General features: G+C 42.6%; 2 protein-coding genes and 1 pseudogene across 2 annotated transcripts; all 3 read left to right on the forward strand.

Moving 5' to 3' along the window:
• The first annotated feature begins 5,682 nt into the window (after positions 1-5,682).
• LOC123068584 (uncharacterized) lies at positions 5,683-7,610 on the forward strand. Its single transcript, XM_044491183.1, has 2 exons — positions 5,683-5,952; positions 7,282-7,610. The coding sequence occupies exons 1-2, from the start codon at positions 5,825-5,827 to the stop codon at positions 7,418-7,420; spliced, it is 267 nt and encodes an 88-aa protein (XP_044347118.1). The 5' UTR covers positions 5,683-5,824; the 3' UTR covers positions 7,421-7,610.
• Positions 7,611-7,768: 158 nt separating this feature from the next.
• Positions 7,769-12,823, forward strand: LOC123068583 (putative disease resistance protein RGA4). Its single transcript, XM_044491182.1, has 4 exons — positions 7,769-8,231; positions 8,346-8,497; positions 9,098-12,199; positions 12,525-12,823. Exon 3 carries the CDS (start codon positions 9,175-9,177, stop codon positions 12,178-12,180), a length of 3,006 nt encoding a protein of 1,001 aa, XP_044347117.1. The 5' UTR covers positions 7,769-8,231; positions 8,346-8,497; positions 9,098-9,174; the 3' UTR covers positions 12,181-12,199; positions 12,525-12,823.
• Positions 12,824-18,778: 5,955 nt separating this feature from the next.
• Positions 18,779-23,238, forward strand: LOC123064772 (putative disease resistance protein RGA4; annotated as a pseudogene).
• The last annotated feature ends 2,885 nt before the right edge of the window (positions 23,239-26,123 follow it).

A 26,123-nucleotide genomic window follows, 5' to 3' on the forward strand; every position in this document is an offset into this window, starting at 1 on the left:
TAATACAAAGCTAGAGCTATGTGCATATGGGGGGGGGGGGGCATTGGCCCCTAGCCTTGGATAGGTTGTGAAGATTTTTGAGAGAGCTTAGATTGGATTTATTAGCAAGCTCTCTCATTGCAGACAATAATTAGTTCATATTCAAATCCTTATTGAACCCATTAGCAAAATTTCTGGCTCCGCCTCTGGTGGCAACAATGGTGTTCGTGTGCGCCTTCTCCAGCCACCACGTCGACAGTGACCCAGCTTTGTCGGCATTGGGCATAGGACTGGCGTAGGATATTTTTTAGATGAAACGGCAATTTCTTTTTCTGGTTAGTACCCGATCACTGCCTCTGGGGCTGATGTAGGAATTTGGATTAAAGTGCTCTTTTGCCCGTCAATACCTGCCATTCCAAAGAAAATTACTCGCCGTGGAACTAATGTAGGAATTTTTGGATGGAAAACCCCTCTACTCATAGATACTCGTCCACTGTAAAATTTTGTTTTGTCACGGCCTTGTTGTATAGTACTCCCTTCGTCTCAAAATAAGTGACTCGGTACCTATGAGTAGCTTGTTTGGCGCTTGTTTCAGTTACCCGTACGAAATCATAGAATGGGACAGAAGTTCATCTTCCAATCGGATCTTAGAGCATCTCCAACAGTTTTGCGTGGAAATTCATCTCCTGCGTGATCGTTGTCCGTGGAATGGAAATTCTTTCTATCTTCAAGGGCTTGTTCTAAGGCACTCTTGGGTTCAAAACCCAACCAATCCATGGTTCTATCTTCTACTCTAGCAAATTTAGCAAGACAATCTAACATTATTGTGAGAGCACCTAACATGAGTAATATACATGGAGAGAACGACGATGTTTAATCCCCTTGACTAGAGACGAGTCCAATGATCTGTCCACTTCCTTGCCTAGATCAACTGGACAACAACCAAAGAGTCATCTCAATTACAATGGGAGAATCACATCTTTAAAGAGCCAACGACATCCCTTCCATAGCTACACATATTTTGTCTCTAGAGCGTCTCGACATGAGAACAATTGTCTGCTCTCTAAGGACCATGCATGCGCCAAGGGTACCGATTATTCTTCGTACCGTTAATCTTTTTCTTTAATGCCCAAGATTTCCTCTTCAATCAAGATCCTGGTGAAATAAGACAAAAAGGGTGCGCAAATGTGGTAAAATCCCAAAACATTCTACAACTAAGGCGCAAAACTAATAAAAGTAAAAAAACAATGCAATTTTGGACTCAACAATTGTCCACCCCAACATAATCTCTGAGGAGACCGTCCTTAGGCAGGGGGTGCTACCTTTTGAGCTTGCGTTGGTTTTTCCCTTGAAGAAGAAAGAGTGATGTAGCAAAGTAGAGATAAGTATTTCTCTCAGTTAGAGAACCAGGGTATCAATCCAGTAGGAGACAACGCTCAAATCACCAATACCTGCACAAACAATCAAACAACTTGCACCCGACGCGATAAAGGGGTTGTCAATCCCTTCACGGTTAATTGCAAAAGTGAGATCTGATATAGATAGATGAAACTAAACAAAAGATAAAGTAAATATTTTTGGTTTATAGATCTGAAAATAAAAGGTTGCAAAATAGTAGATCGGAAACTTATATGATGGAAAATAGGCCCGGGGGCCATAGGTTTCACTAGAGGCTTCTCTCAAGATAGCAAATAATATGGTGGGTAAACAAATTACTGTCGAACAATTGATAGAAAAGCGCAAAATTATGATGATATCTAAGGCAATGATTATGAATATAGGCACCACGTCTGTGTCAAGTAAACCGAAATGATTCTGCATCTACTACTATTACTCCACACATCGACTGACTCCTACCTGCATCTAGAGTATTAAATTCATGAAAAACAGAGTAACGCATTAATTAAGTAAGGTGACATAATGTAGAGGAATAAACTCAAGCAATATGATGTAAACCCCATGTTTTTATCCTTGATGGCAACAATACAATACGTGCCTTGTTGCCCCTACTGTCACTGGGAAAGGACACCGCAAGATTGAACCCAAAACTAAGCACTTCTCCCATTACAAGAAAAACCAATCTAGTTGGCTAAACTAAACCGATAGTTCAAAGAGAATTACAAAGGTACCAAATCATGCATATAAGAATTCAGAGAAGATTCAAATAATATTCATAGATAAGTTGATCATAAATTCACAATTCATCGGATCTCGACAAACACACCGCAAAAGAAGATTACATCGAATAGATCTCCAAGAACATCGAGAAGAACATGGTATTGAGAATCAAAGAGAGAGACGAAGTCATCTAGCTACTAGCTATGGCCTCATAGGTCTGAGGTAAACTACTCACGCTTCATTGGAAGGGCAATAGAGTTGATGTACAAGCCCTTCGTGATCGAATCCCCCTCCGGCAGGATGCTGGAAAAGGCCCCTAGATGGGATCTCACGGGTACAGAAGGTTGCGACGGTGGAAAAGTATTTTCATGGATGCTTCTGATGGTTTGGGGATATATGTGAATATATATGACGAAGAAGTAGGTAGGTGGAGTCAAGGGGGGGGGGCACAAAGGCAGGGGTCGCGCCCTACCCCCTTGGGCACGCCCTCCCCCTTGTGGTCACCTCGTGGATCTTTCGACTTGATCTTCAAGTCTCCTGGGTGTCTTCTGGTCCAAGAAAAATGATCGCAAAGGTTTTATTCCGTTTGATATTCCTTCTCTGCGAAGCTTAAAAACAAGGAAAAAATAGAAACTGGCACTGTTAATAGGTTAGTCCAAAAAATAATATAAAATAGCATATTAATGCATATAAAACATCCAAAACAGATAATATAATAGCATGTAACATTTAAAAAATATAGATACGTTGGAGACGTATCAGGAGTTGGCGGCAAATAGGGAGCGCTTCGTCTGGTGCGAGTTTAAGGAGGCACACACAGATTTTGCGGCAAAAAGGGGGGCCCACCACCTAGCGCAAATTCGATGTGGCAATCGTGAAATTCACCGAGATGGATTGTGCCATCTTGGGCCTTCCCCCATTGGTCAAGCAGTACCTGAGCTCAACGACGGCACGTGGCCGGCATGGGATGAAGGCGAGATCGCCCAATTTCATCCTACCAGGGAACGTGGCCGTGTCTACCATGCCGCGACTGTTCCCTACATGCCCCCCTTCTTGCGTGAACCATACCCTACTGCCACACGCTATACCTAGTCATCGAGCCGACTCATCACATACGCATGTTCCCTGTGCATAACATTAATTATCAACTCAGGTCAAAATGCAGGATATATGGTTGCTAAAAGAGACAACTTTGAACATCTATAACATGCAAATGATGCTAATTGACCCCCCCCCCCCCCAATTTTTTTATAATGCAACATTATCTCAATTTAAATGATAAATCACTCCAAACTGAATGTATGACAATTGATTCGATGTGATCTAAGAGGAAAAAAACATGAAGGCTATGTTTTGACGACTCTGAGTTTACGTGTCACCTCGACAACCTTTAAATTTTTTTAAAGTGTGCTTCATACATTATGGAGACTACGAATGTGGCGAGTCTTCTATAATTGCCCTAAGGTTAGATGAAAGAGGAGAGGATTATTGAATCATACGGCTCTTCGAAGTATAGATAGAAGCGTGCATAATTAGTAAGTGCATCCACTGGCTCGATAACTATATTTTTGTAAAGCATCAGATCTACTATCTATATCATACCTACCTACTAATAAAGCAAGGTGTGTTTCTCTGATTTTTTTTCATCTGTTCATCATTGATTTTTTTTCTATTCGAGTTTTTCTTGAGGGAAATTTTTGTCCAGAATTTTGTACTTGGGCAGTGTGGCCCAGCAAAGGCAGCCCATTTATTTTCTACCCATGCAGCCTGAAAATGCTATTTTTTGCGCGCAGCGGAAAATAGTCAGAGCTTCGCACAGGACGCCAATAACTGGGCCGGCCCGTATTAGTTTTTGTGTGTGTCCTGCTTCTATTTTTCTGTTTCTTTCTATTATCCCTTCCTTTTAATTTTTACTTTTTCCATCCAACTTTATTTTTTCTTTTTTTCAAATTTGAATTTTTTAGAAAACATTCAGAATTTTTAAAAAGGTCAGAATTCCGAAAAGTTGTTCCCGATATGAAAAATGTACGGCATTTTAATTTTTTTGTTCTCGTTCCAAATTCATAAAATGCTCTTGCTTTTTCAAAAATATTTGTGTTTTCAAAAATTGTTCGAGATTTTCTAAACTAAATTGCATTTTGAAAATGTTCCAAATTCGAAAAATATTCTTGTTGTAATGAAATATTTACAAATTCAAAATTATGTTCGTGTTTACAAAAACATATTTTCTAGAATTGTTCTGAATATTCAAAACATGGTCCATTTCAAAAATTGTTAACAAATTAAAAAATGTTCATATTTTTATAAAAGGTTCATGTTTTTAGAATTTTTTTGTAAATTTCAAATAATCTTCCCGTTTCAAATTCCGTTCATCTTTTTAGAAAAATGAACGAATTTTACACAAACAAAATTGTATTTTGGTAAAATGTTTGGAATTTCAAAAAATGTGCACTTTTCCAAGAATATTTGCCATTTCTAATTATTAATATAACTTTTGCAAATTAAAAAATACATAATGTTTAGAATCTAAGCCGGCAGTTGTTTTTAAACATGCACACTGGCTATTGGTTAGCAGGAACTATTTCTTCGAGTGGCTAACAGTACGTGGTCAAGTGTTTGAGGTCATGAGTTCGGTCCTTCAACTCGTCGTTTTTTTAGAATTTTACTCACGCCTTACAAACATAGGACATTTTTTTTGCCTACCAATGTGCTGGTCGGTACGTGAATTGTTATGCGTCCCATGCACTATTTGATGATAAAAGAGAATATGCCGGTTGGCTATAATTGAAAAAAATTGTGGGCATGTGATAATAAGAGAGAACTATGTTGATTTAGCTTTAATTAAAAAGCTATGTGGACGTGAGTGCTAAAATAATCAAAGAGAATAAACCCTGATTAAGAAGGGTCTGTCTGATTATGCTAACAAAAAGGGACTTATGTGCTGCAACTAGTAATCCATTTGGTTACGTGGTGATAGGAGAGTGTAGTCAAGCAACCATGCCTCGAAGGTCGTCGCGCAGCCGTGAAACGAGGAGGCAGCCACAACCCCAACACAGTGGCGGACCCAGAGGAGAAAAGGCACGAGTTGGGTGGCCGCCGTCACGCCGACCAACCCACCATTATCAAGACATCATGGGCCGAACATGACCCGCGAGAAGACCCCCAACTCCTCGCTTTGCTGCCGCACTGCCGTGAAGATTCCTTTGATGGACACATAAATTATCTCTCCGATTGCTTCTCGCAAAATATATCTTTTTCCGTTGCAACGCATGAGTATATGTGCTAGTAAAGATCCACCGGAAGTACAAAGCGGGTCAAGCGTAATAAACATTACATCGAGGTAGTTGGTGACATGTTTCCTGCACTTCCTATAAACTGGCCAGGCATTTTTACTTCTCGGAGGATTCAAACTCTGAAGTTAAACAATTTGAAATTTGAAATGACGATGTTTCATCAGTTCCAAAAAAAAAAAGAGGCACGGACTGCGCAAAACCCAGAGCCCAGTGCCGTCCCGACCCGGCCCATCCCCCACTCGACCTCGCCTTCGCTCCTTCTCCGACCCGTCTTTCTTCTTCTTCGTCTACAAGAAAAAAGACGGAAAAGGAAAATTAATTCCTTCTCTTATTTACCACCCCATCCGAGAAAAGAGGGAAGAAAAATCCTCCGCCGCTAAACCCTAGCTAGCTCGAACCCCGGCGAGGCCAGCGAGAGGTCGGGATCCGCGGAGATGCCTTCGGCTTCGTCGGCGGTGGGGAGGCTGCAGGCCGCGGCTCAGGACGCCGCCAACTCCTCCTCCTCCGCGCGCTCCGCCACCGCCGCCTTCTCCGACCAGCTCCTCCTGCCCAGGGAGGCAGGGTACGTCCGAGCTCCCCCTCCCCGTCCCCCTCCTCATCTGATTCGAGATTCAGTCGATGCGCCCTGTTTCGGCTCGCTCGCCCGGTAGATTGCTTCGATTTGGGGGCGGATTTTGCGCTAGGCTGCCACTAGTTTGGGTGTATCAAGCATATTGTACTGTACACTCTGGTAGTAGCCGACGCGCATGTAGGAAATCCCTTGCAACACCTGCACCTCATGTTTTATCTGTGGCTCCTATCATCAAAGCTGAAAAACCTTGACTAAACGAGTAAAATTGATTTGATCCGCAATAAATATTTGGCTGGGGAAAGCTTCAGTTATGTGTATGGTAGGACAACCCAATTATTCGACTTCTGTTTACTTTTATGCCAGTATTTTGGGTGTTCCATATGGTGCTATGTAGCTTTCTGCATCTTAACGGATGCCAAACCGTAAACCTGATAACAAGAATTAGGCTGAGCAATGTACTCTGTATGTTCTACATATATTTGTGGAACTTCTAAACAGCAGATATTCGGTTGCCAGTGTACATGCTTAGCCACGTTGATTTAGGAGATTGCAACTCTGCCTCACTATGCAGTTGCTGAATTTTCCATATCCCACTTCTATAACTGTACCCTCTGACTTCCCCTGTGCCTCCTTAGGCAAATCCTCAGGCCTTTCTGCCTCATGCTCCCATGCTCATCCTCCTGCTTTGTGCCGTGCTGCCACTGTGGTGCTGCACCAACTGAGGTTGCCACCCTTGAGCAGTGGCTGCAGGGGGGTGAAGTGCACTGATCCCTATGTTAAATTAGCCCCCTAATCTGAAGAAACCTGACCCAGTCGTTTTTTTATCCTAATTGAAATTTTTAGCAGCGGCTCCAGTTTATTTATTTTTGGTCATTAGTTGATTGAAAGCTGCTTGATACTTGTAGCGGAAAGTTTGGTTTCTGTTTCATTCATTTGTACAAGTTCTAGGATTTGTCCGAAGTTCTATTAGAACCTCCAAGTTTAAAGACTGGAAAATCAATCCAGTAGATAGCATGCTTTGAAATTTTGTGACATGCAACTGAATGCTGGGGATGGAATAAAGACAATGTGGAGGGTTGGGGTCTGCATCTGCCAACCAAAGCTGCAGTCATCTACCAAATAGACTCTGTGCCTATATAGTGAAATCTGTATGGCACATGCATGGCATCTACTCTCAGTCTTTGTTTCTAGATTTAGGCTGCAGCAGTAACATTTTTGGTGATGTAAATGTGCACATGTTGTACTGTAAATCTGTAATCCCTGACTAAAGTTATGTGCCTTGCAAGTTTGCAACTGACGTGCGATCCTTTGGTATTGCAGCCGGATGGTGTCTCTGTCAGCTTGCACAAAGTTCGGCGCCGTCAGCTTTGTGGTTGGCGTCATGGTTGGCTTCACCCTGAATAAAAGGCTGCGCCGGTGGGCTGCCAAGCTGCTCAAGAGAATTAAGGACGATAACTAGCAAAGCTAGTGCATTTAATCTTGAAAGAAATTTTGTTGGGCAAGTGTGCTCTAGTTACCTCTATAGTAACCCCAAGTTGAACCTCATTGACTGCTTGGATCAACTGTGATGGATACAACATAGTCGTTTGTAAGCTGTATTGCAAAATTCTCTTTTGGGGATCTTTATTACTGGTGCAGATTCTGCAGTACATCTCTTGTTGACCTGGTGCCGTTGTGTTGAGACTGGCTTTCATTGCTGGTTGATGAAAATGATGAGCTAATGTTGTTTGGTTAAATAATATCCTGACAATTGAATTAATAATGGAAGTAGCTAGTGTTGTTTGGGTATACAATTCATTCCAACTGAGGGCTTTGCTGTTGGCTTGGCTTTCCAGTATATATATGCTGCTGCCGGCTTAGGTAAGGCATCAGGCTGAATCATCAAGAAAGAAAAAGTGAGCCACCTTGAGTGCTTTTGCTTTTGCCTTTTGCTGCAATGGTGGGTGGGAAGGATGGAATAATTAGTGGGTTAAACAAATTAAGATAAGCATCATTAGCCTTCTTCACCTCTATTCTCTTCCAGCCAGCACCAAAGCCTGCCTTTATGCGACTAATTCTTGCTTCAGACCAAAGTGATTCCCCGCTGAGTTCGCCTCCTCGAGTGTGCTTTTCACTGATTTCCCGAAGATATTGTTCGCTCTATTCTTCCTCTTCTTCACACACAGAGGAAAAGTTTGTCTTGATCCTCTCAAGTTTGTCGTTCCTTCCCCGTTGGTCCACTGGTCACCACTGATTGAAGTGATCCTGTGGACTTACCGGCCCGTGTTCAGGTATATATTTGATCTCAGTATCCTTAACTTCTTGATCTGTATTGCGGTGGGTGGCACTGCTTCTTGTTCACTAATTGATACATAATCTTGTATTATCTATATATAATACTGCAGGTGTAGAAGCAGTATGGTTTTCTGGTGGTGATTGAACGGTAATCTTCTATGAGATCGACTGATCATCATAGCAAACTGATTCTTCAAGATTTATGATCACTATTGGTTCTTACTATTGACGGGTTTTCCTTGACCAGAGAGTGGTTTGTAAGGTAAAGACTTGCAATCAACTTAACTTTCATTAGTCCAGTCGAATAAACTACTCCCTCCGTTCGGAATTACTTGTCTCGGAAATGGATGTATCTAGAACTAAAAGACGTCTAGATACATCCATTTTTGCGACAAGTAATTCCGAACGGAGGGAGTAGTTATCAAGATTTCTAGGCTAGCACTGGGGCTATTCATCAGATGAATCAGAAAAGCAAAAAAGCTGCTGGATGATTAATCTAGGTGTTGTAACAGATAGAAATATACTTCATCCGGTCCTTTTTACTCCGCATATACTTGACGCAACATTTTCTTTGGTTCCGATTGATATGTAGACTGCAGACTGCTATGCAGCTGCCATTGGATGGCGCCCTTAATTAGGCAAGACAGACTAATAAATATTTTTGTATGAAAAACTGAAACACATGTAAATTTGCGAGCACAAAAACTTGAACTTAGTCCTTGATACATGGAACTACTCAAGGTGCTGAATCTATATGTATGTTGCATACATAGCTTTCATTAGGCAAAAAAAAAAAAGTAACCAAGTAGCTTCTAGTGTATCTGTAGAGCCTTGTCTAATTTTGGAAAGCATTCATTTTCAGCTTCCAATTTCTGCTATTCTCAGAACAAGTCACCGTGGTGGTTTGGGTTGATCTCCCTTGCCGAGTTTGTCTGATTGATGGCAGCCATACTTGAATCGTTGCTTGGATCATGTGCCAGTAAGTTGCAGAATATCATTACAGATGAGGCCATACTAATCCTCGGGGTGGAAGAAGAGCTCAGAGAAGTCCTGCGACGAGTAGAACTGATAAAATGTTGCATATATGATGCTGAGAAAAGGAGGACAAAAGAGCTAGCAGTAAACAATTGGCTTGGCCAACTGAGAGATGTTATATATGATGTTGATGAAATCCTAGATGTGGCTAGATGTAAAGGAAGCAAGATACTTCCTGATGATCCTTCTTCATCATCAAGCAAATCAGCTGCATGTACAGGCTTCTCAGTTTCCTCTTGCTTTTGTAACATCTGGTCACGTCATGATGTTGCTGTTCGGATTAGAAGCCTCAACATAAAGATAGAAAACATTTCAAAGGACAAGATATTCTTAACGTTCAACAATTGTACACAACCTGCTGGAAATGGTCCAACATCCAAACTGATAAGAAGTTCCAACCTCGTTGAGCCCAACCTTGTGGGAAAGGAGATCATACGTTCTAGCAGGAGGTTGGTGGACTTAGTTCATTCACACAAGGAAAATAAGTCTTACAAGCTTGCTATTGTTGGAACCGGGGGAGTTGGTAAGACAACACTAGCTCAAAAGATATACAATGACAACAAAATAAAAGGAAGCTTTAAGATACACGCATGGATTTGTGTGTCGCAAGATTACAATCAAGTTACTCTTCTGAAAGAGGTTCTCCGTAATATTGGTGTGCATCATCAGCAAGGTGAAACCATAGCCGAGCTGCAGAGAAAGCTTGCAGAAGCAATCAAGGACAAGAGTTTCTTTCTTGTTCTAGATGATGTGTGGCAGTCAAATGTTTGGACAGATTTAATAAGAATTCCAGTAAACGAAACAGCTGCTGGAGTAATATTGGTAACTACAAGAGATGATCAAATTGCAATGACAATAGGTGTGCAGCATATCCATCGAGTTGATCTCATGTCAGTAGAGGTGGGATGGGAGCTACTTTGGAAGAGCATGAATATTGATGAAGAGAAAGAAGTGCAAAACCTAAGAAACATCGGGATTGAGATTATTCGTAAATGTGGCTGCCTCCCTCTTGTAATCAAGGTTACCGCTAGTGTTTTGGCAAGCAGAGGTCGTACGGAGAATGAGTGGAAAAGGTTTTTGGGCAGATATGCTGGATCCCAGAGCATGCTTTCTGATGAAATAGAAAGAGCTATACGTCTAAGCTACGACGAGTTACCGCATCGTCTGAAGCAGTGTTTCCTTTATTGTGCTTTGCATATTGAAGATTCTCTCATTCGGCGTGGAGAAATTGTCCGGTTATGGATTGCTGAAGGGTTCATCATGGAGCAGCAAGGCCAATCACTAGAAGACATAGCAGAAGGGTACTTCTATGAGCTAATCCATCGAAACCTCCTCCAACCAGATAACAAATATTTTGATCAGGAGAGATGTAGAATGCATGACCTCCTGAGACAGTTTGCTTTAAATATATCAAGAGAAGAATGTTTTGTTGGAGACGTTGAAACATTAAGAGGTGAAAATATGTCAAAGCTGCGACGTGTTACGGCTGTCACTAAGAAGGATATATTGGTGTTACCTAGAGTCGATAAGGTGGAAGTTAAGGTGAGGACTTTTCTAAGTGTTCATGGTGCACAGAGAATGGAGGATGCATTGTTCAAGAGATTTCTGCTTCTTCGTGTTCTGGTGCTGAATTACTCACTTGTACAAAGTGTTCCAGATTGTATAGGAAAATTGATCCATCTACGTCTACTTGATCTGAATTATACTGGCATATCTTGTCTTCCAGAATCCATTGGCTCCCTAAGAAACCTTCAAGTATTGAGCTTGGATTATTGTGGTTCTCTGCATAGTCTTCCTTCAACAATGACCCAGTTGTGCAGTTTAAGATGTCTTTCTCTTGATGGTACAAAAATAGATCAGATTCCAAAAGGGATAGCAAAACTGAAGTTCCTCAACACTTTACAAGGATTCCCTGTAGCTGACGGAAGTGATAATGTTAATGTACAAGATGGATGCAAGTTGGAAGACTTGTCTTATGTGTCGCAGATGAGGGATCTTGGCCTTGTTAAATTGGAAAGAGCAGCTCATTGTGCTACAAATGCAGTGCTGACAGACAAAATGCATCTAAAAAACCTAAGTCTAAGGTGGACTGAACGTGGAGATGGGCAATATTCAGAAGAAGACATTAGCAATGCTGAGCGGGTCTTGGAGCAGCTAGTACCTCCAATTAACTTGGAACACCTGTGGATTTTTAATTTCTTTGGCCAGCGGTATCCCACCTGGTTTGGTACCACCTGTTTGCCTTCACTGGAGCATTTGGGCCTCGGGAATGTAATATCCTGTGAGGATATTCCATTGATTGGGCAGCTACCCAACTTGAAATATCTGAGAATTGATGGAGCATATGCAGTTACCAAGGTTGGACCTGAATTTGTTGGTTGTAGGAAGGGTGATCCTTTCAATGAGTTAGTTTCTTTTCCTAGACTCGAATGTTTGATCCTCAAGGATATGCCCAACTGGGAGGAGTGGTCTTTTTTTGAGGATCCGGAAGTGGGTGCCCATTCTGCAAGGTTGCAACTGCTGCCCCGTTTAGTGCTTTTGAAACTCGATGGTTGCCCGAAGCTGAGGGCTCTCCCGCGGCAGCTTGGAGAGGTCGCTGCCAGCTTGAAGGAGCTTAGATTAATTGGAACAAACAACTTGAAGGCCCTGGAGGACTTCCCACTGCTCTCGGTTCTCCTTATACAGAATTGTACGAGCCTGGAGTTGATTTCCAACCTCCCTCGAGTGACAGACATGTGTGCACATGGCTGTCCAAACTTAAGCCATGTAGAGGGGTTGGGTAGTTTGCAGCAGCTGGGGCTGGGCGTGGATATGCAAGAGATCTCTTCCCACTGGCTGCCTCAGCTTCAAAAACAGAACCAGCGAGTTCATGGCGAAGACCTGGATGTCTACACGCTGTCTACCAGTTAGATGGCAATGAAAGCACAAGGTATGAACACCGCATATATACTGGCTGGACATTTTGTTTTGTGTCTTTAATTCTCTGGACCTTAATTTTATGCCCCATTGGATACACAAATTGCAAGCTTCATATGGCATTAATCGATGCACCAGAAATGCTTAAATTTGTTTTCCTTGTACACATTTGAAAAGAGCTTTAGTACATGTCCATGGAAGCAGATTGCAGGCATATACAAGTTATCAAGTGTTGTGTGTTCCTCTAAGTTGCTTATGTGTTCCATAGTATATGCTCATCAGAACTACTACGGTTTGTTTCTTAATTCTGTTATATATATGCTGGACTGTTGGTGCAGTTCACTTCAGTGGGCAAAGCATGGGACATGCTAAGTTGAGGAAGCCTGTCAATGCTGAAGATGCGGAAAGTATCCTATTTTTCTGTGGGCAGGTTCCCTTCAAATACTGTATTGCGTTTCATTTTGCTTATTTCTAAATTCGGCCGGAGGCCTTTGTTGTACTAAACCTCTTGTGCACTTTATTTTCCGACCAGTTCCGTTTTATTTTCCCTGAACTTGAGGCCACAGGCCTTTGATGCACTGAACCTGAGAGACACAGTTTGGTTCTTTGAATGTTATGGATGAACTTTATTTTCGCACGATTGTATGCTTTGGATGGAAGTGATGCATTTCGTTTTATTTTGTTTCTGAACTTGGGCCTGAGGCTTTGCTACAGTGAACATGTGTAACCTGTATGTATGGCTGAACTTGTGTGTGTGACCTGGTGAAGGAAGAGCAATTTGTTTCTGTAATCCTGCGTTCCGTCGTATGGCGAAACTGCATTATCAGAAGGACTGTCTGGCTGAAATCAGGACCAAAAATAATTTTGTACATATTTTTTCCCTGGTTGTTGCCATACTGACATTGCTGTAGAGTGCAGACTGAACACAACGACGAGATGTGCACAGTGCGGTGGAGGTGGATGCTGCCTGCAGATGTGCCGGAGCGCTGGACTTGGGCGAAGGGCGGAGGGCCACGATGAAACTGCATTTTGGAGCAGATATCTGAACTATGAAGCACAAGGTCAGTTTCTCTGCAAAAAGAGCTGAATAAGAACAAGGAAAACACACAAACTACCACATGCACCATCTGCCCTAGCAAGCAATGCTCTTTGGGACTATCCTTACTGAACTTATATACTGCAATTTAGGCATTTTTATTTTTTTTCTCACGACTCTCTCCTTGGGGCGTGATGGCGGAGCTCCGAAGGCGGTGGCGGAGGAGTGGCCCAAATATTCGTTCTCAGGGCTCTCATTTTTATTTTTTATCAAGTTCGTTCTTAAAAATATTTCCATTTTAAAAAAAAATTGTTTGTGTTTTCAAAGAATGTCCCGAACCTTTAGAGATTTCTTTTGTTGGACCTTGACCCAAATTTCATGTGTTTTGACAATTCTTCCTGAAATGCTAAAAAATGTTCCCGGAGCTTTAGTAAGTGTTTGCATTTCCAAAAAATGTTCCTAGATTAAACTGTTCGTTCTTAAAATATTCATAATAAAAAAATGTTCCCTTTTTTGAAAGTGTTCGTGCTTTTGTTGGGGCGAGTGGGGTTGGCCCCAGAAACTGTTGTTGTTTAGGGCATCTCCAGCCGGCCCCCCAGGAAGCCCCCCACGAGCACTTTTTGGACGCCGGCGTCTATTTTTTCTCCCAGTCGGGATCCCAAGACCTCAAAAAGCGCCGGATTTGTCTAAAATTACGGCCGGCGCGCGCAAGCGGAACGCAGCAAACCGGGAGGCAGCTGGGGGCGCCGGCGCGATACTTTCACTGCCAAAGGGCCACTGCCAACCTCTCTACCCGCTCTCCTTCTTTTCCTGGCTTGGCCCACCATGTGATGCATGCAAAAAAAGACAAGCTCTCTCCCGCATGCCCACCTCGCTCCTCTGCTCTCTTTCCTCTCTCCCCTGCTCCTCGCTCCGGCGAGCCGGCCCCGTCTCCCGTCGCCGGCCTCGCCCGCATCTCCCTGGAGGAGCCGCAAGCGGCCGACCCCGTCGCCCGTCGTTGGCCCCGCGTCGCGCCTCCCCGGAGCAGCCGCGGAGAAGAAGGTCTCGCCCGCTCGGACACTCCACCTTGTCAGCGCGGCGCCTCGGGGCCACGGAAGCGGACGACGGCGCGGGACGCACGAGGCCGTCCTCGTTGCCCTGCCACAGGTGCACCGGGCACGGCGGCTCCGGCAGCGCCATGGGGTCGAACTCCCACTTGCCGAACATGACGACCATGTCCCTGTAGTACGACTCCTGGATCTCCTGCCGCGTCGCCATCTCCCTCTTCTTCCGGAGGGTGCCGGGGGCGTGTGCGCCACGCGCAGCGCCCACTGGTCGCCGCGCTCTTGCCGGCTGTACTCCCGCGCCGCCAGCTCCACCGGGAACCCGGGCCACCAGTAGTTCACCACCGGCGCCAGCATGGCGGCCCCGGCGATCCGCTCCGGGATGTACCTGAGCGCACCCGGGTCCGCCGGCGGGCCCGTGTGGAGCAGGCGGCGGGCGGGCGGCAGCATGGCGTGGGGCTTGGGAGGGAGGGAGAGCGGCGCCGGGGCCGTGGCCGCGCGGGCGAGCGGGCTGACGCCGGCAAGCGGGCCGGACGACGGCTGACGGGCGTGAGAAGGAGCCGGCCAGGTCGCGGGCGCGACGCTGCCGGCGGTGGCGACCTTTGTGAGCAGAGCACGCACGACTTGGGCGGTGTGGTGGTGGGGGGGGGGGGCAACGAGTGGATATCATTCCACCCCCAGGCTAAAATTTTCGCCGGTAGCCCCCCAAGGGGCGAAAAAAATGCCTCCTGGGGGGCTTAACGGCTGGAGATGCCCTTACAGGGCTGGGCCTGTGGTATCTCCTCGTTTTCTTTCCCCATCGTCAGAACGGAGCCGCCGCCGCCGCCGCGGTTCCCCTGCACGGCCGTCGTCGTCATCCTCCTCCGACTGAAATCCCTCCCCTCCATACAACCTTTCAGCGATTCCTCTCGGTTGCTTCCGCTATCCTCACTAACTCCTCTGCGCCACCCTCGCCCCCAGCAATTAATGGCTTCGTCCGCGCTCGCCGCAGCCAGCTGCTTCGCGGCCGAGGGCGCCACCTGCACGCCGACGGGCATGCGAGATCTGGGCGACCACGAGGCGTCTCTCCTCCTGCTGCTGCTTCTGCCTCCGCCCAATGTCTGCCAGTCCATTAGAGTAACAGGCCGGTTAGATAGATTAGATTGCACTAATTAATCTCAATCCTCCTCTTCTTGTAGCGAGAAAATGTAAGGTCTGGACTCTGGACCAAAGAATTGATGTTTGGACCGGTGTTTATTGGCATCAGTTGCTTCATTTCTGTTTGAGGAGTGGATGTGTCGACCGGTGTCGGTGTGTCCTTAACCCAGAAGACCACCATTAGTTCTTGTTTTATCCTAGTGTTTCAAGAAAACAAGTACTCCCTCCGTTCCGAATTTGAACTAAAACCACGACGAGTAAATCGGAACGGAGGGAGTAGTAGCTAATACGTGATGTTCACAATATATGCCCCCGTCAATTATGATACAACGCATAGATACATTGATTCCATTTACAAGGGGTTGTGTCTAAACAATATATATGTGCTGTGTTGGGCATGTGAGCAGACTTAATCTATTTGCAGGTATCTGTGAAAACAAAAGCTCCTTGCAGGAGGTTTCACGTGTCCCCGTGGAATCTCGAGGTACAGGTATATCAGTTGGCACTGACGAATGCTACTAGTTAAGTGAACAGCGACAAATATAAGCAGTCAGCAAGTGGGAAGATTGTTAATTTCTTTCATAGGACTCGAGATATAGCCTGCTTAATTTTTTCTGCACTGTCTGAGCATCTTTATTTTTTGTAACCTGTTGTGCAGCCATATCATCTTGCCAGATGCTACTACTAGCTATGATATCCTTAATCTTACTGGTCACTCGTCAGCAAGTTAATCTTGGCAGACATATGCTAGTCGAAGCGAGCATATCAGGTTAAGAACTCTGTGAGTGTTTTTAGCTGAAGACTTGAACACTTTGTGTTCTGGCACACCTCTTTGAATCTTTGGCAGACATATGCTAGTCAAAGCAAGCATATCAGGTCCAGAACTCTCTGAATTTTTTTAGCTGAATACTTGAACACTCTGTCTTCTGTCACACCTTTTAAAACTGTTTGGAATTAATTAAACTTGTTACCGTGGACGAGTATCACAGTTTTGTATGGGAAGACCAGAAGTATGTATCACAACACAAGGCACGATATTTAGTCTTACCTCACCACTTGATCGGACGGAGCCAGGAATATTGTTAGAGGGGGCCAATAGAAAAGGTAAAAGGTTGGAGGAGGGCAAACATATAAATCTAGAGCATCTTGAACTAACAATATACAGGTTCTTTCAAGAAAAAATTACCATGGGGGGAGCCATGCCCCCTGCATTCCCACCCCTGGCTCCATCCCTGCACATGGTGCACTCATCGTGCCCACCCCTGGCTCCGTCCCTGCACATGATGCACTCATCGTGCCTCAACTCAAGATATGTTCTTTTTTACCTGTCAAGATATGCTTTTTATAAGCGTGAACCTTTTGATGCAGTGATTTGGCTCCTTTTTAGTGAACTTTGGACCACTCTTGCTCATTTATAAACTTTATATTTAAATATGCAGATTATATTGTATTTACTTCAAAACTACTGTAGTTTATCATCATGGAATTCAAATTTTTTAAGTTGTCCTGCCAAAGTTGGAAAAGGAGACTCTGCATGTTAGTATGGACATATCTGTCCTTTTCTTATTAATTTGAATCTAATGCCGGAGGCTATGGTGTGTGCAAATGGAATATCACCTCAATTTACGTGTTTCTTCATGACAGTTAACGTAGTTCTTACTTTTAATAGGGAAATCAAGCCAAATTTCGTCTCTGGTTTCTCGCTTTCTGCTTGTATTGAAGGCACACACTAAACTTTCTAACAGAATAGTCTATTCATTTTACAAAATCGGAACCTTAATGTTCTCTCCAGTATACAAAACCTGACACTTACTTGTATGTTAACAATTAATTGAATATTTAATGATATCAAAGTATTTTGGATGGAAAATCCTCTAGTATGATTTGGTTGTGACAATTCTGAATACTTAGATGTGTTTAGGGTTTAAACTTGTAAGAAGTTGGGCCATGCATTCTGGATGACATCGATTTATGAGTAGTGTCGATTCTACATTTCTGCATTTTCAGATAACAGTTGCCTTGTTGGTGTTTTAAAGATCGGTTGTCTCTAAATTATACTCCCTCCGTTCCTAAATATAAGTCTTTGTAGAGATTCTACTATGAACTAGATACACATGTATATAGATGCATTTCAGAGTGTAATTCACTCAGTTTGCTCCGTATGTAGTCCATAGTGGAATTTCTCTGCAAAGACTTATATTTAGGAACGGAGGGAGTAGATGTCTATAAGTATACACATGTATAGCTTTTCATAGCCTGTGTCTATGCTAGGTAATGCCACTAACTCGAACTCAACTTGAAGAAGCTATGAAACTAGCGAAGTCTGAACAAGCAGGTTCTGGCGTTCCTAGTCAGAATGCCGTCTCCCATCATAAGAACACACATCATCTGCTAGCCCTATTAACTCTCTCCTGACCGGGGAGAAAATTCAATTTTGTAAGCAGCTACTGATACATATTTGTACTGGGCTTGGTACTTCCATTCGCTTGATTAACTGCAGTTTGCCTGATAATAATAAGGATATGACTCCATTGAAGAACCTTGTCCAAATTATGCATGATTGATGATTCATTTACACATTCATACCATTTGTCGAAAAATGTTGATTTCATAATTCTTTGCTGTGTCATGTATTGTTGAATAAATATAATTATCCAGAACGTGGATTGGCTGTACCAACTATGATTGCTTGTTGAGCGCTATTTGAAATGTCATTATTTGTTATTGTCTTCTATGTAATGTACCGACTACCATTGAACAAATATTGTAATATCAACATTTTCTCAAATATTTCCTTTTTCTTTTTCAAGATGGGCAGGCGCAGTAACACAGCGCCTTTGTGGTGTAGTAGACTCATGTTAGCAGACATGACCTGTGGGTATCAATGGAAACAAAACTCTTTGCAGGTTTCACATATCCTTAGGAATCTCGAGGTAAACAATACTAATAGATTAGGCCGAGAAAGCTAGTTAATCTTTTCACCGGTATGGATATGTGCTATTTAACCAAATCAATTTGTTGGTACTGATGACCACTAGTAGTTAACTGCACATCTATGCCAATAAGCATCCAATGGGTTGCTCCCTAATTTTTATCACAAGACTCGAGACACCATTGCAGCTGGCAGTCTTTGTGGAGTGTGCTAGCTGTCTAGCCATAGACTGCATTGTTTTTTACACAAGCAGGGGAGAGGGGCTTTGGTAACTAGTGCTGTTTGCTCTTGCTACAGTCCTATACTCCTATACTCCTGCTTGCCTCCAGTATGCTGGTGGTATTGTGGATCTGGTAAGACAGCAGGAAATCAAGAAATTTAAAGGTTTTGTTCGTTCCATTCATCTTCTCCAGTTAATCAGAGTATACCTCTACTGCATGCAGGGAAAGTTTTGTCTCAGTCGATTGTGTTAGCCATTCCTATTGCTCCACAGATCACTCATAATAGAACTGATCCTGCGCCGCTCTCATCGATGTTGTATCACTCTCATCGCTGTCTTATCAGTTTAATTACTGGCATCAGGTATGTATTGGGTTCTGATGTTCTGCACTTCTGGATCTGATACGTAGTAGTACGCCTTTTTGTTCACTAGTTGATCAATAGTCTTCTATTATGTATTGCAGGTGTAGCAGCATGGTTTTCTCATGGTGATTGACCGATAATCTTCTATTATCCATTTTTATTCTAGCTTGGGCTCAATCTTACGAGATCTTATTAGAGGAGGTGGGCTGACTATCGGAGTAAAATGCATCTTCAAAATGATCACTATTGATTGTTGTTATTGATGTTTTTCTCCTTACTGGAAGACTGGTTTGTAAGGTAAGACTTGCTATTGTACTTCAGAGCTTGCAACTTTACTTTCATGACTACAGCGTAATAAATTATCATGATTTCGAGTCTAGAAACCGATTATGCGTTAAGAACTTAAGATAGGCCTGAGAAACAAAAATATGTAGCTGACTCAGTGCAACATTCGGTGTTTATTTGCAGCTGCCATCTGATGGCTATTCAACTGAGCAAAACAAAATAATTTTAACATACAAAACTAAAACACATGTTAATCTGCAAGCACAAGCAGATAAACTGCATAGCTTCAATTCTAAATTCGTTAAATATCTTCTATACCAATATATATTAGAGAGACATTTGTCATTGTGAAAGCATATTAACATACATTGTGTATTCATTTTCAGGCTTCACTTTTTGCCATTCTCTGAAACAAGTCACCCTGGTATTTTTTGGTGGACCTCCCCCTTGTTCGTGCAATTTCATTTGTTTGATGGCAGCCATTCTAGCATGTTTACTTGGATCATGTGCCAATAAGTTGAAAGATATCATTATTGATGAAGCCATATTAATCCTAGGGGTGGAAAAAGAGCTCTCAGAAGTACTGCGACGAGTAGAACTAATACGGTGTTGCATATATGATGCTGAGAAAAGGAGGACAGAGGAGCGAGCAGTAAACAATTGGCTTGATCAGCTGAGAGATGTTATGTATGATGTTGAAGAAATCTTGGACGTGGCTAGATGTAAAGGAAACAAGCTACTTCCTGACCACCCTTCATCATCATCAGGCAAATCAGTTGCATGTAAAGGCCTTTCTGTTTCCTCTTGTTTTTGCAACATTGGGCCACGCCATGATGTTGCTGTTCGGATTAGAAGCCTCAACAAGAAGATAGAGAACATTTTAAAGGACAATATATTTTTAACATTCAAAAGTAGTACAGAACCTGAAGGGGAGCCTTGGCGCAGTGGTAAAGCTGCTGCCTTGTGACCATGAGGTCATGGGTTCAAGTCCTGGAAACAGCCTCTTACAAAAATGTAGGGAAAGGCTGCGTACTATAGACCCAAAGTGGTCGGACCCTTCCCCGAAATAATAAGAAGTTCCAACCTTGTTGAGCCCAACCTTGTGGGAAAAGAGATAATACATTCTAGCAGGAAGCTGGTGGACTTAGTTCTTGCATGCAAAGAATACAAGTCATACAAGATCGGTATAGTTGGAACAGGCGGAGTAGAAAAGACAACACTAGCTCAGAAAATATACAATGACCAAAAAATAAAAGCAAGCTTCCAGATGCACGCATGGATTTGTGTTTCACAAGACTACAGTGAAGTGACTCTTCTTAAAGAGGTTCTCCGCAATATTGGTGTGCATCATGAGCAAGGTGAAAGCATAGCTGAACTGCAGAGGAAGCTTGCAGAAACAATTGAAGGGAAGAGTTTCTTTCTAGTTCTGGATGATGTGTGGCATTCAAACATATGGATGGATTTATTAAGACCTGCATTACATGAAACAACTGTCGGAGTAATATTGGTAACCACAAGAGATGATCAAATTGCAATGAGAATAGGTGTACAACATACCCATCGAGTTGATCTCATGTCAGTAGAGGCGGGATGGGAGCTACTTTGGAAGAGCATGCATATTGATGAAGAGAAAGAAGTGCAAAATCTAAGAAACATCGGGATTGAGATTATTTGTAAATGTGGCTGCCTCCCTCTTGTAATCAAGGTTACCGCTAGTGTTTTGGCAAGCAGAGGTCGTACGGAGAATGGGTGGAAAAGGTTTTTGGGCAGATATGCTGGATCCCAGAGCATGCTTTCTGATGAACACTGATGAAGAGAAAAACATGCAGAATTTAAGAAACACAGGGATTGAGATTGTTCGTAAATGCGGGCGTCTCCCTCTCGCAATCAAGGTGACCGCTGGTGCTTTGGCAAGCAGAGATCTAACGGAGAATGAGTGGAAAAAGTATTTGGGCAAATATGTTGGCTCTCAGAGCATGCTCTTGGATGAAATACAAGGAGCTTTGTATCTAAGCTATGATGAGTTAACACATCGTCTGAAGCAATGTTTCCTATATTGTGTTCTGTATGCTGAAGATTCTACCATTCAACGTAATCAAGTTACCCGGTTATGGATTGCTGAAGGCTTCATTGAGGAGCAGCAAGGCCAACTACTAGAAGACATAGCAGAAGAGTACTACTACGAGCTAATACATCGGAATCTCCTCCAACCAGACAGGATATTGTTTGACCAGGCTAAATGCAAAATGCATGACCTCTTAAGACAGCTTGCTTTAAATATATCAAGAGAAGAATGTTTTGTTGGAGATGTTGAATCATTAAGGGGCGAAAATATGTCAAAACTGCGACGTGTTACTGCTGTCGCAGCTAATGGGGATATATTAGTGTTGCCTAGCATGGATAAGGTGGAAGTTAAGGTGAGGACTCTCCTAACTGTTTGGGGTCCACGGAACATTGAGGTTACATTGTTCAAGAGATTTCTGCTTCTTCGTGTTTTGGTACTGAATTGCTCACTTGTACAAAGCATTCCAGGCTATATAGGAAAATTGATACATCTACGTCTACTTAATCTGGATTATACTGGCATATCTTGTCTTCCGGAATCCATTGGCTCCCTAAAGAACCTTCAAGTACTGAGCTTGAGATGGTGTGATGATCTGCACAGTCTTCCTTTGGCAATGACCCTGTTGTGCAGTTTAAGATGCCTTGATCTTTTTGGCACAAAAATAAACCAGGTTCCAAAAGGCTTGGGGAAATTGAAGCTCCTCACTTATTTAGGAGATTATCCTGTTGGTGATGGAAGTGATAATGCTGTTATACAAGATGGATTGAAGTTGGAAGAGTTGTCTTCTTGGTCGCAGATGAGGTACCTTTCTCTTGTTAAATTGGAAAGATCAGCTCACTGCAGTACAAATACAGTGCTTACAGACAAAAAGCATCTAAAAACTCTAATGCTAGAGTGGACTGAACGTGGAGAGGGTTCATATTCAGAAGAAGACATTAGTAATACTGAGAAGGTCTTTGAGCAGCTAATACCTCCGCACAACCTGGAAGACCTATGTATTTATGGATTCTTTGGTACCGGTATCCTACCTACTTTGCTACCGCCTATTTGTCTTCATTATTATACTTGAAACTCACAGAAGTCAAATCATGTGTGGAACTACCACCGATCTGGCAGCTACCCAACTTGAAATTTCTGAGAATTGATGGAGCACATGCAGTTACCAAGGTTGGACCTGAATTTGTTGGCTGCAAGAAGGGTGATGTTGTGTGTAATGAGTTGGTTGCTTTCCCTAAACTTGAATGGTTGATCTTCATGGATATGCCCAACTGGGAGGTGTGGTCTTTTTGTGAGGAAGAAGTTGCTGCTGCTGAACGGAGAGAGGATGTAACTGCTGATATTCGAAAAGAGGATGCCCCATCTGCAAAGCTGCGACTGATGCCTCGTTTGGTGAATTTGCAGCTCATGAAGTGCCCAAAGCTGAGGGATCTCCCGCAACAGCTTGGAAAAGACACCGCTTGTTTGAACGTGCTCTGTTTAATAGGACTGGACAACTTGAAGGCCGTGGAGGATCCCCCAGTGCTCTCTGAGGACCTTGTTATTTTTAAATGCGAAGGCCTGGAGAGGATCTGCAGCGTCCCTGAAGTGACAGAGCTGCGTGTATTTGGTTGTCCAAACTTAAGCCATGTAGAGGGTCTGGGCAGTTTGCAGCAGCTGTGGCTGGGCGAGGATATGCAAGAGGTCTCTTCCCGGTGGCCGGTGGGTGCCTGGGCTCCAAGAGCAGCACCAGCGACTTCTTGGCGAAGAACTGGATGTCTACACATGGCGTTAGATGGCACAAGGTATATATGAACACTGCATACTGGTTGGATACTTTTTATTGTATATTTGATTTTCTTAGAAGCCATGATTCATGTTCCGACAATTCAGTTTTCTCGATCAGTGGATTCATGCACAAATTGTATCTTTGTTCAGTTGTGTGCCACTATATATGTTATGCAACCTAAATGTGCTTAGACCTTTTCCATACAAATTTCAGAATCAGTACATCTCCACTGGCAGGAGACTGCAAAGCATACAAGTTGTCAAGTGTCTTATAATGTTGCTCTAAGTTGCTTCTGTGGGTTCCATCTCTAACTAACATGCATTGGTAACCATGGTGTTGCTTAGATTCTCATGATTATCCTCTTATAGTTTATAATATTGGCATCTCCATTAACAGATATGAGTAGTAATAGTCGTTGAGGCCCAGTTCTGTATGTGACGTAGTGCAAGATTACAAAAGTATAGCTATAATCATGTTAGATCATAGCATATAAAGACTGTACCAACTTGTTTGTGACTTTTCTCTTACTTTGCCCATAGAAAAAACATTAACTGAGCAGTACCTTTCATGCGTTGGATGCCTCAGTCTTATGTATGTGTAACCATATTAAGCGGTTGTAAATTGTCATAGCTACTCATTATTTCGGTCAGTTTCGTTGGCAGGGTAGGACTGGTAATGATGGCACAGTTCGCTTCGACGGGCAGCATCATACGTACTAAGTGGAGCAAGCCTGCCAATGTTGAAGATGCGCAAGTAGCATGATGGATGTGTAGCAAGCTGGTGAAGAAAGAAATTGTCCTGTTTTCCTTTGGGGGTGGTGCACTGTAAAATACTGTATCCAATTTGGTTTTGTTTATTTCTGAATTTGGGCCAAAGGCCTTTTCTGTATTGAACCTCGTGTGTGGTATGCTTTCAGTTATTTATTATTCCTGACTTTGGGGTTGGAGGCCTTTGCTGTACTGAGTCTTCGTGGCATGGTTGTTCTTTCAATTTAACCAATGGATTTCGTTTTGACATGATTTTATTCTTTGAATGAAATAGGTGGAATTCGTTTTATTTTCTTTCTGAACTTGGGCCTGAGTGTGGAAGTGACGCAGCTGCAGAGTGAACATGGCGAAGATGTGCACAATGCGAATGAAGGTCATTGTTGCCAAGTTGGGCGAAGGGCCGAATGCCACTATAGCAGACACGCTCAACTGCATTTTGAAACAGCTATCTGTGGGTGAAGTGTGAAAATATGAAGGGCAGTCTTTGTTCCCTGCTGCAACGGAGCTAAAAGAAAATGAGGAAACCGCTAGGCATCAGACTACTGCCATTTGCTACCTATCAGACTAGTCTATGGCCATCCGATTTGAAGCATGCACATCGTCCGATCCTGTAGCAGAACTCCCTGCGTGAGTCAATTTGCATGCAGGACTGGCATTAATTGTGATTAATTTCTTTCCTATTTTTTCGTAACAATTTCTCACCAAATCTAGGGATGATTAATTAAGCAATTTTATTGTTTCCATTCGTCAGCACCAATGCTTCCTAAACAAGATTGTTGCTTCTCAAAAAAAAAATTGATTTGCTTCCTAAAACTGGATAATAATTTTGGAAAGTATGATTATTTCTCGTAAATAAATCCGGCAGTTAATTATGATCTTTTTTTGATGTATTTCTTTACTGATCGCACCATGATTTTTATGCCATGGAAGCATTCTTGTTGATGCATGGAAGCATCATTTTGGGAATGATGTCAAATCCCTTTTTTTGTGGAAATAATTTGGTGAAGCACAATTATATCCAGCAATTAATTATGATATTTTTAAGATGTGTTTCTTTATAGATGGCAACAATATTTTATACCACAGAAGCATTCTTCCCCAAAAAAATTGATTTGCTTCCTAAAACTGAATAATAATTTTGGAAAGTATGATTATTTCTTGTAAATAAATCTGGCACTTAATTACAATATTTTTTGATGTATTTCTTTACTGATCTTACCATGATTTTTATGCCATGGAAGCATTCTTGTTGATGCATGGAAGCATCATTTTGGGAATGAAGTCAAATCCCATTTTTTGTGGAAATAATTTGGTAAAGCACAATTATATCCGGCAATAATTATGATATTTTTAAGATGTGTTTCTTTATAGATGGCAACAATATTTTATACCACAGAAGCATTCTTCCCAATGCACGAAAGCATCATTTCCTGGTGTTTGTAATGGGAACAAACTCTTTATAGTAGGAAAACATTTTGTCCTTTCCACGAGCATAGTTGTAAGGAAGCACCATTTTGTAGTGTGATGGAACATAGTAATAGCAAAAAAATCAGTGTGGAAGAGAAAGAAGCACAGAGAATTAAAATGGTATGGACAAAAAATTACAACTGTTTTATTTAATAAAAAATGGAACAATATTACAACGACAGTATTTCAACTTTCGCCTCAGCCGTCGTCACACTAAATGGGCTCATCAACAAAAAAACACTATGCACACCATAAGCTCCCTGTGGCCAACACAGTAGTCATTGGCGAATAGCAGTCTCCGGTTCCATTCACCACGCTCGACATAAACATAGACTCATCGGCATTGTGTAGAAACAAGAATCATGGCTGAAGTCGGGTACAGAAAAATATCTACAAGTAGACAATGTACAGAAACAAGAAAGCGCACACTTGTAGTGGTTGAAGAACTCATGGTTCTAGAGAATATGTCTGTACAATAAGAAGCATACAATGGCAGTGGTTGATGCAAAATTTCACCATAACTGATACACATGTGTAAATAAACCGCGAAGCATAGTTGCAAGCAGTGGATATGTGAACAACAATTTCAGCCTTACTGTCAAAACATTGGATTATTCATGATGAGAATTAACGGAAGCAGATACTCATAGCGGTTGTCGTTAGATTTGGAAACCATGAAAACATGTGCGAGAAATAATGAAATATTGGGCAAAATATTTGAAATAGATGAGAACACAAGGCAATATGCAAGAAATAAAACAAGCACGCATTGCTAATGGTATTACCAGCAAGATAAACACCTGAACCATATAAACATGTCAGGTAAAGGAAGAATATATATCACTGCGAGCAGCAAGA

This window comes from Triticum aestivum, chromosome 3B (assembly GCF_018294505.1).
Source record: "Triticum aestivum cultivar Chinese Spring chromosome 3B, IWGSC CS RefSeq v2.1, whole genome shotgun sequence".
NCBI lineage: Eukaryota > Viridiplantae > Streptophyta > Magnoliopsida > Poales > Poaceae > Triticum > Triticum aestivum.

What these genes read in the sequence shown, in the direction of transcription:
- LOC123068584 (XM_044491183.1), top strand. Translation starts at nt 5,825, where the DNA reads ATGCCTTCGGCTTCGTCGGCGGTGGGGAGGCTGCAGGCCGCGGCTCAG. An exon ending in CTCCTGCCCAGGGAGGCAGG is followed by an intron (nt 5,953 to 7,281) that starts GTACGTCCGAGC and finishes TTGGTATTGCAG; the next exon opens with CCGGATGGTGTCTCTGTCAG.
- LOC123068583 (XM_044491182.1), top strand. Translation starts at nt 9,175, where the DNA reads ATGGCAGCCATACTTGAATCGTTGCTTGGATCATGTGCCAGTAAGTTG.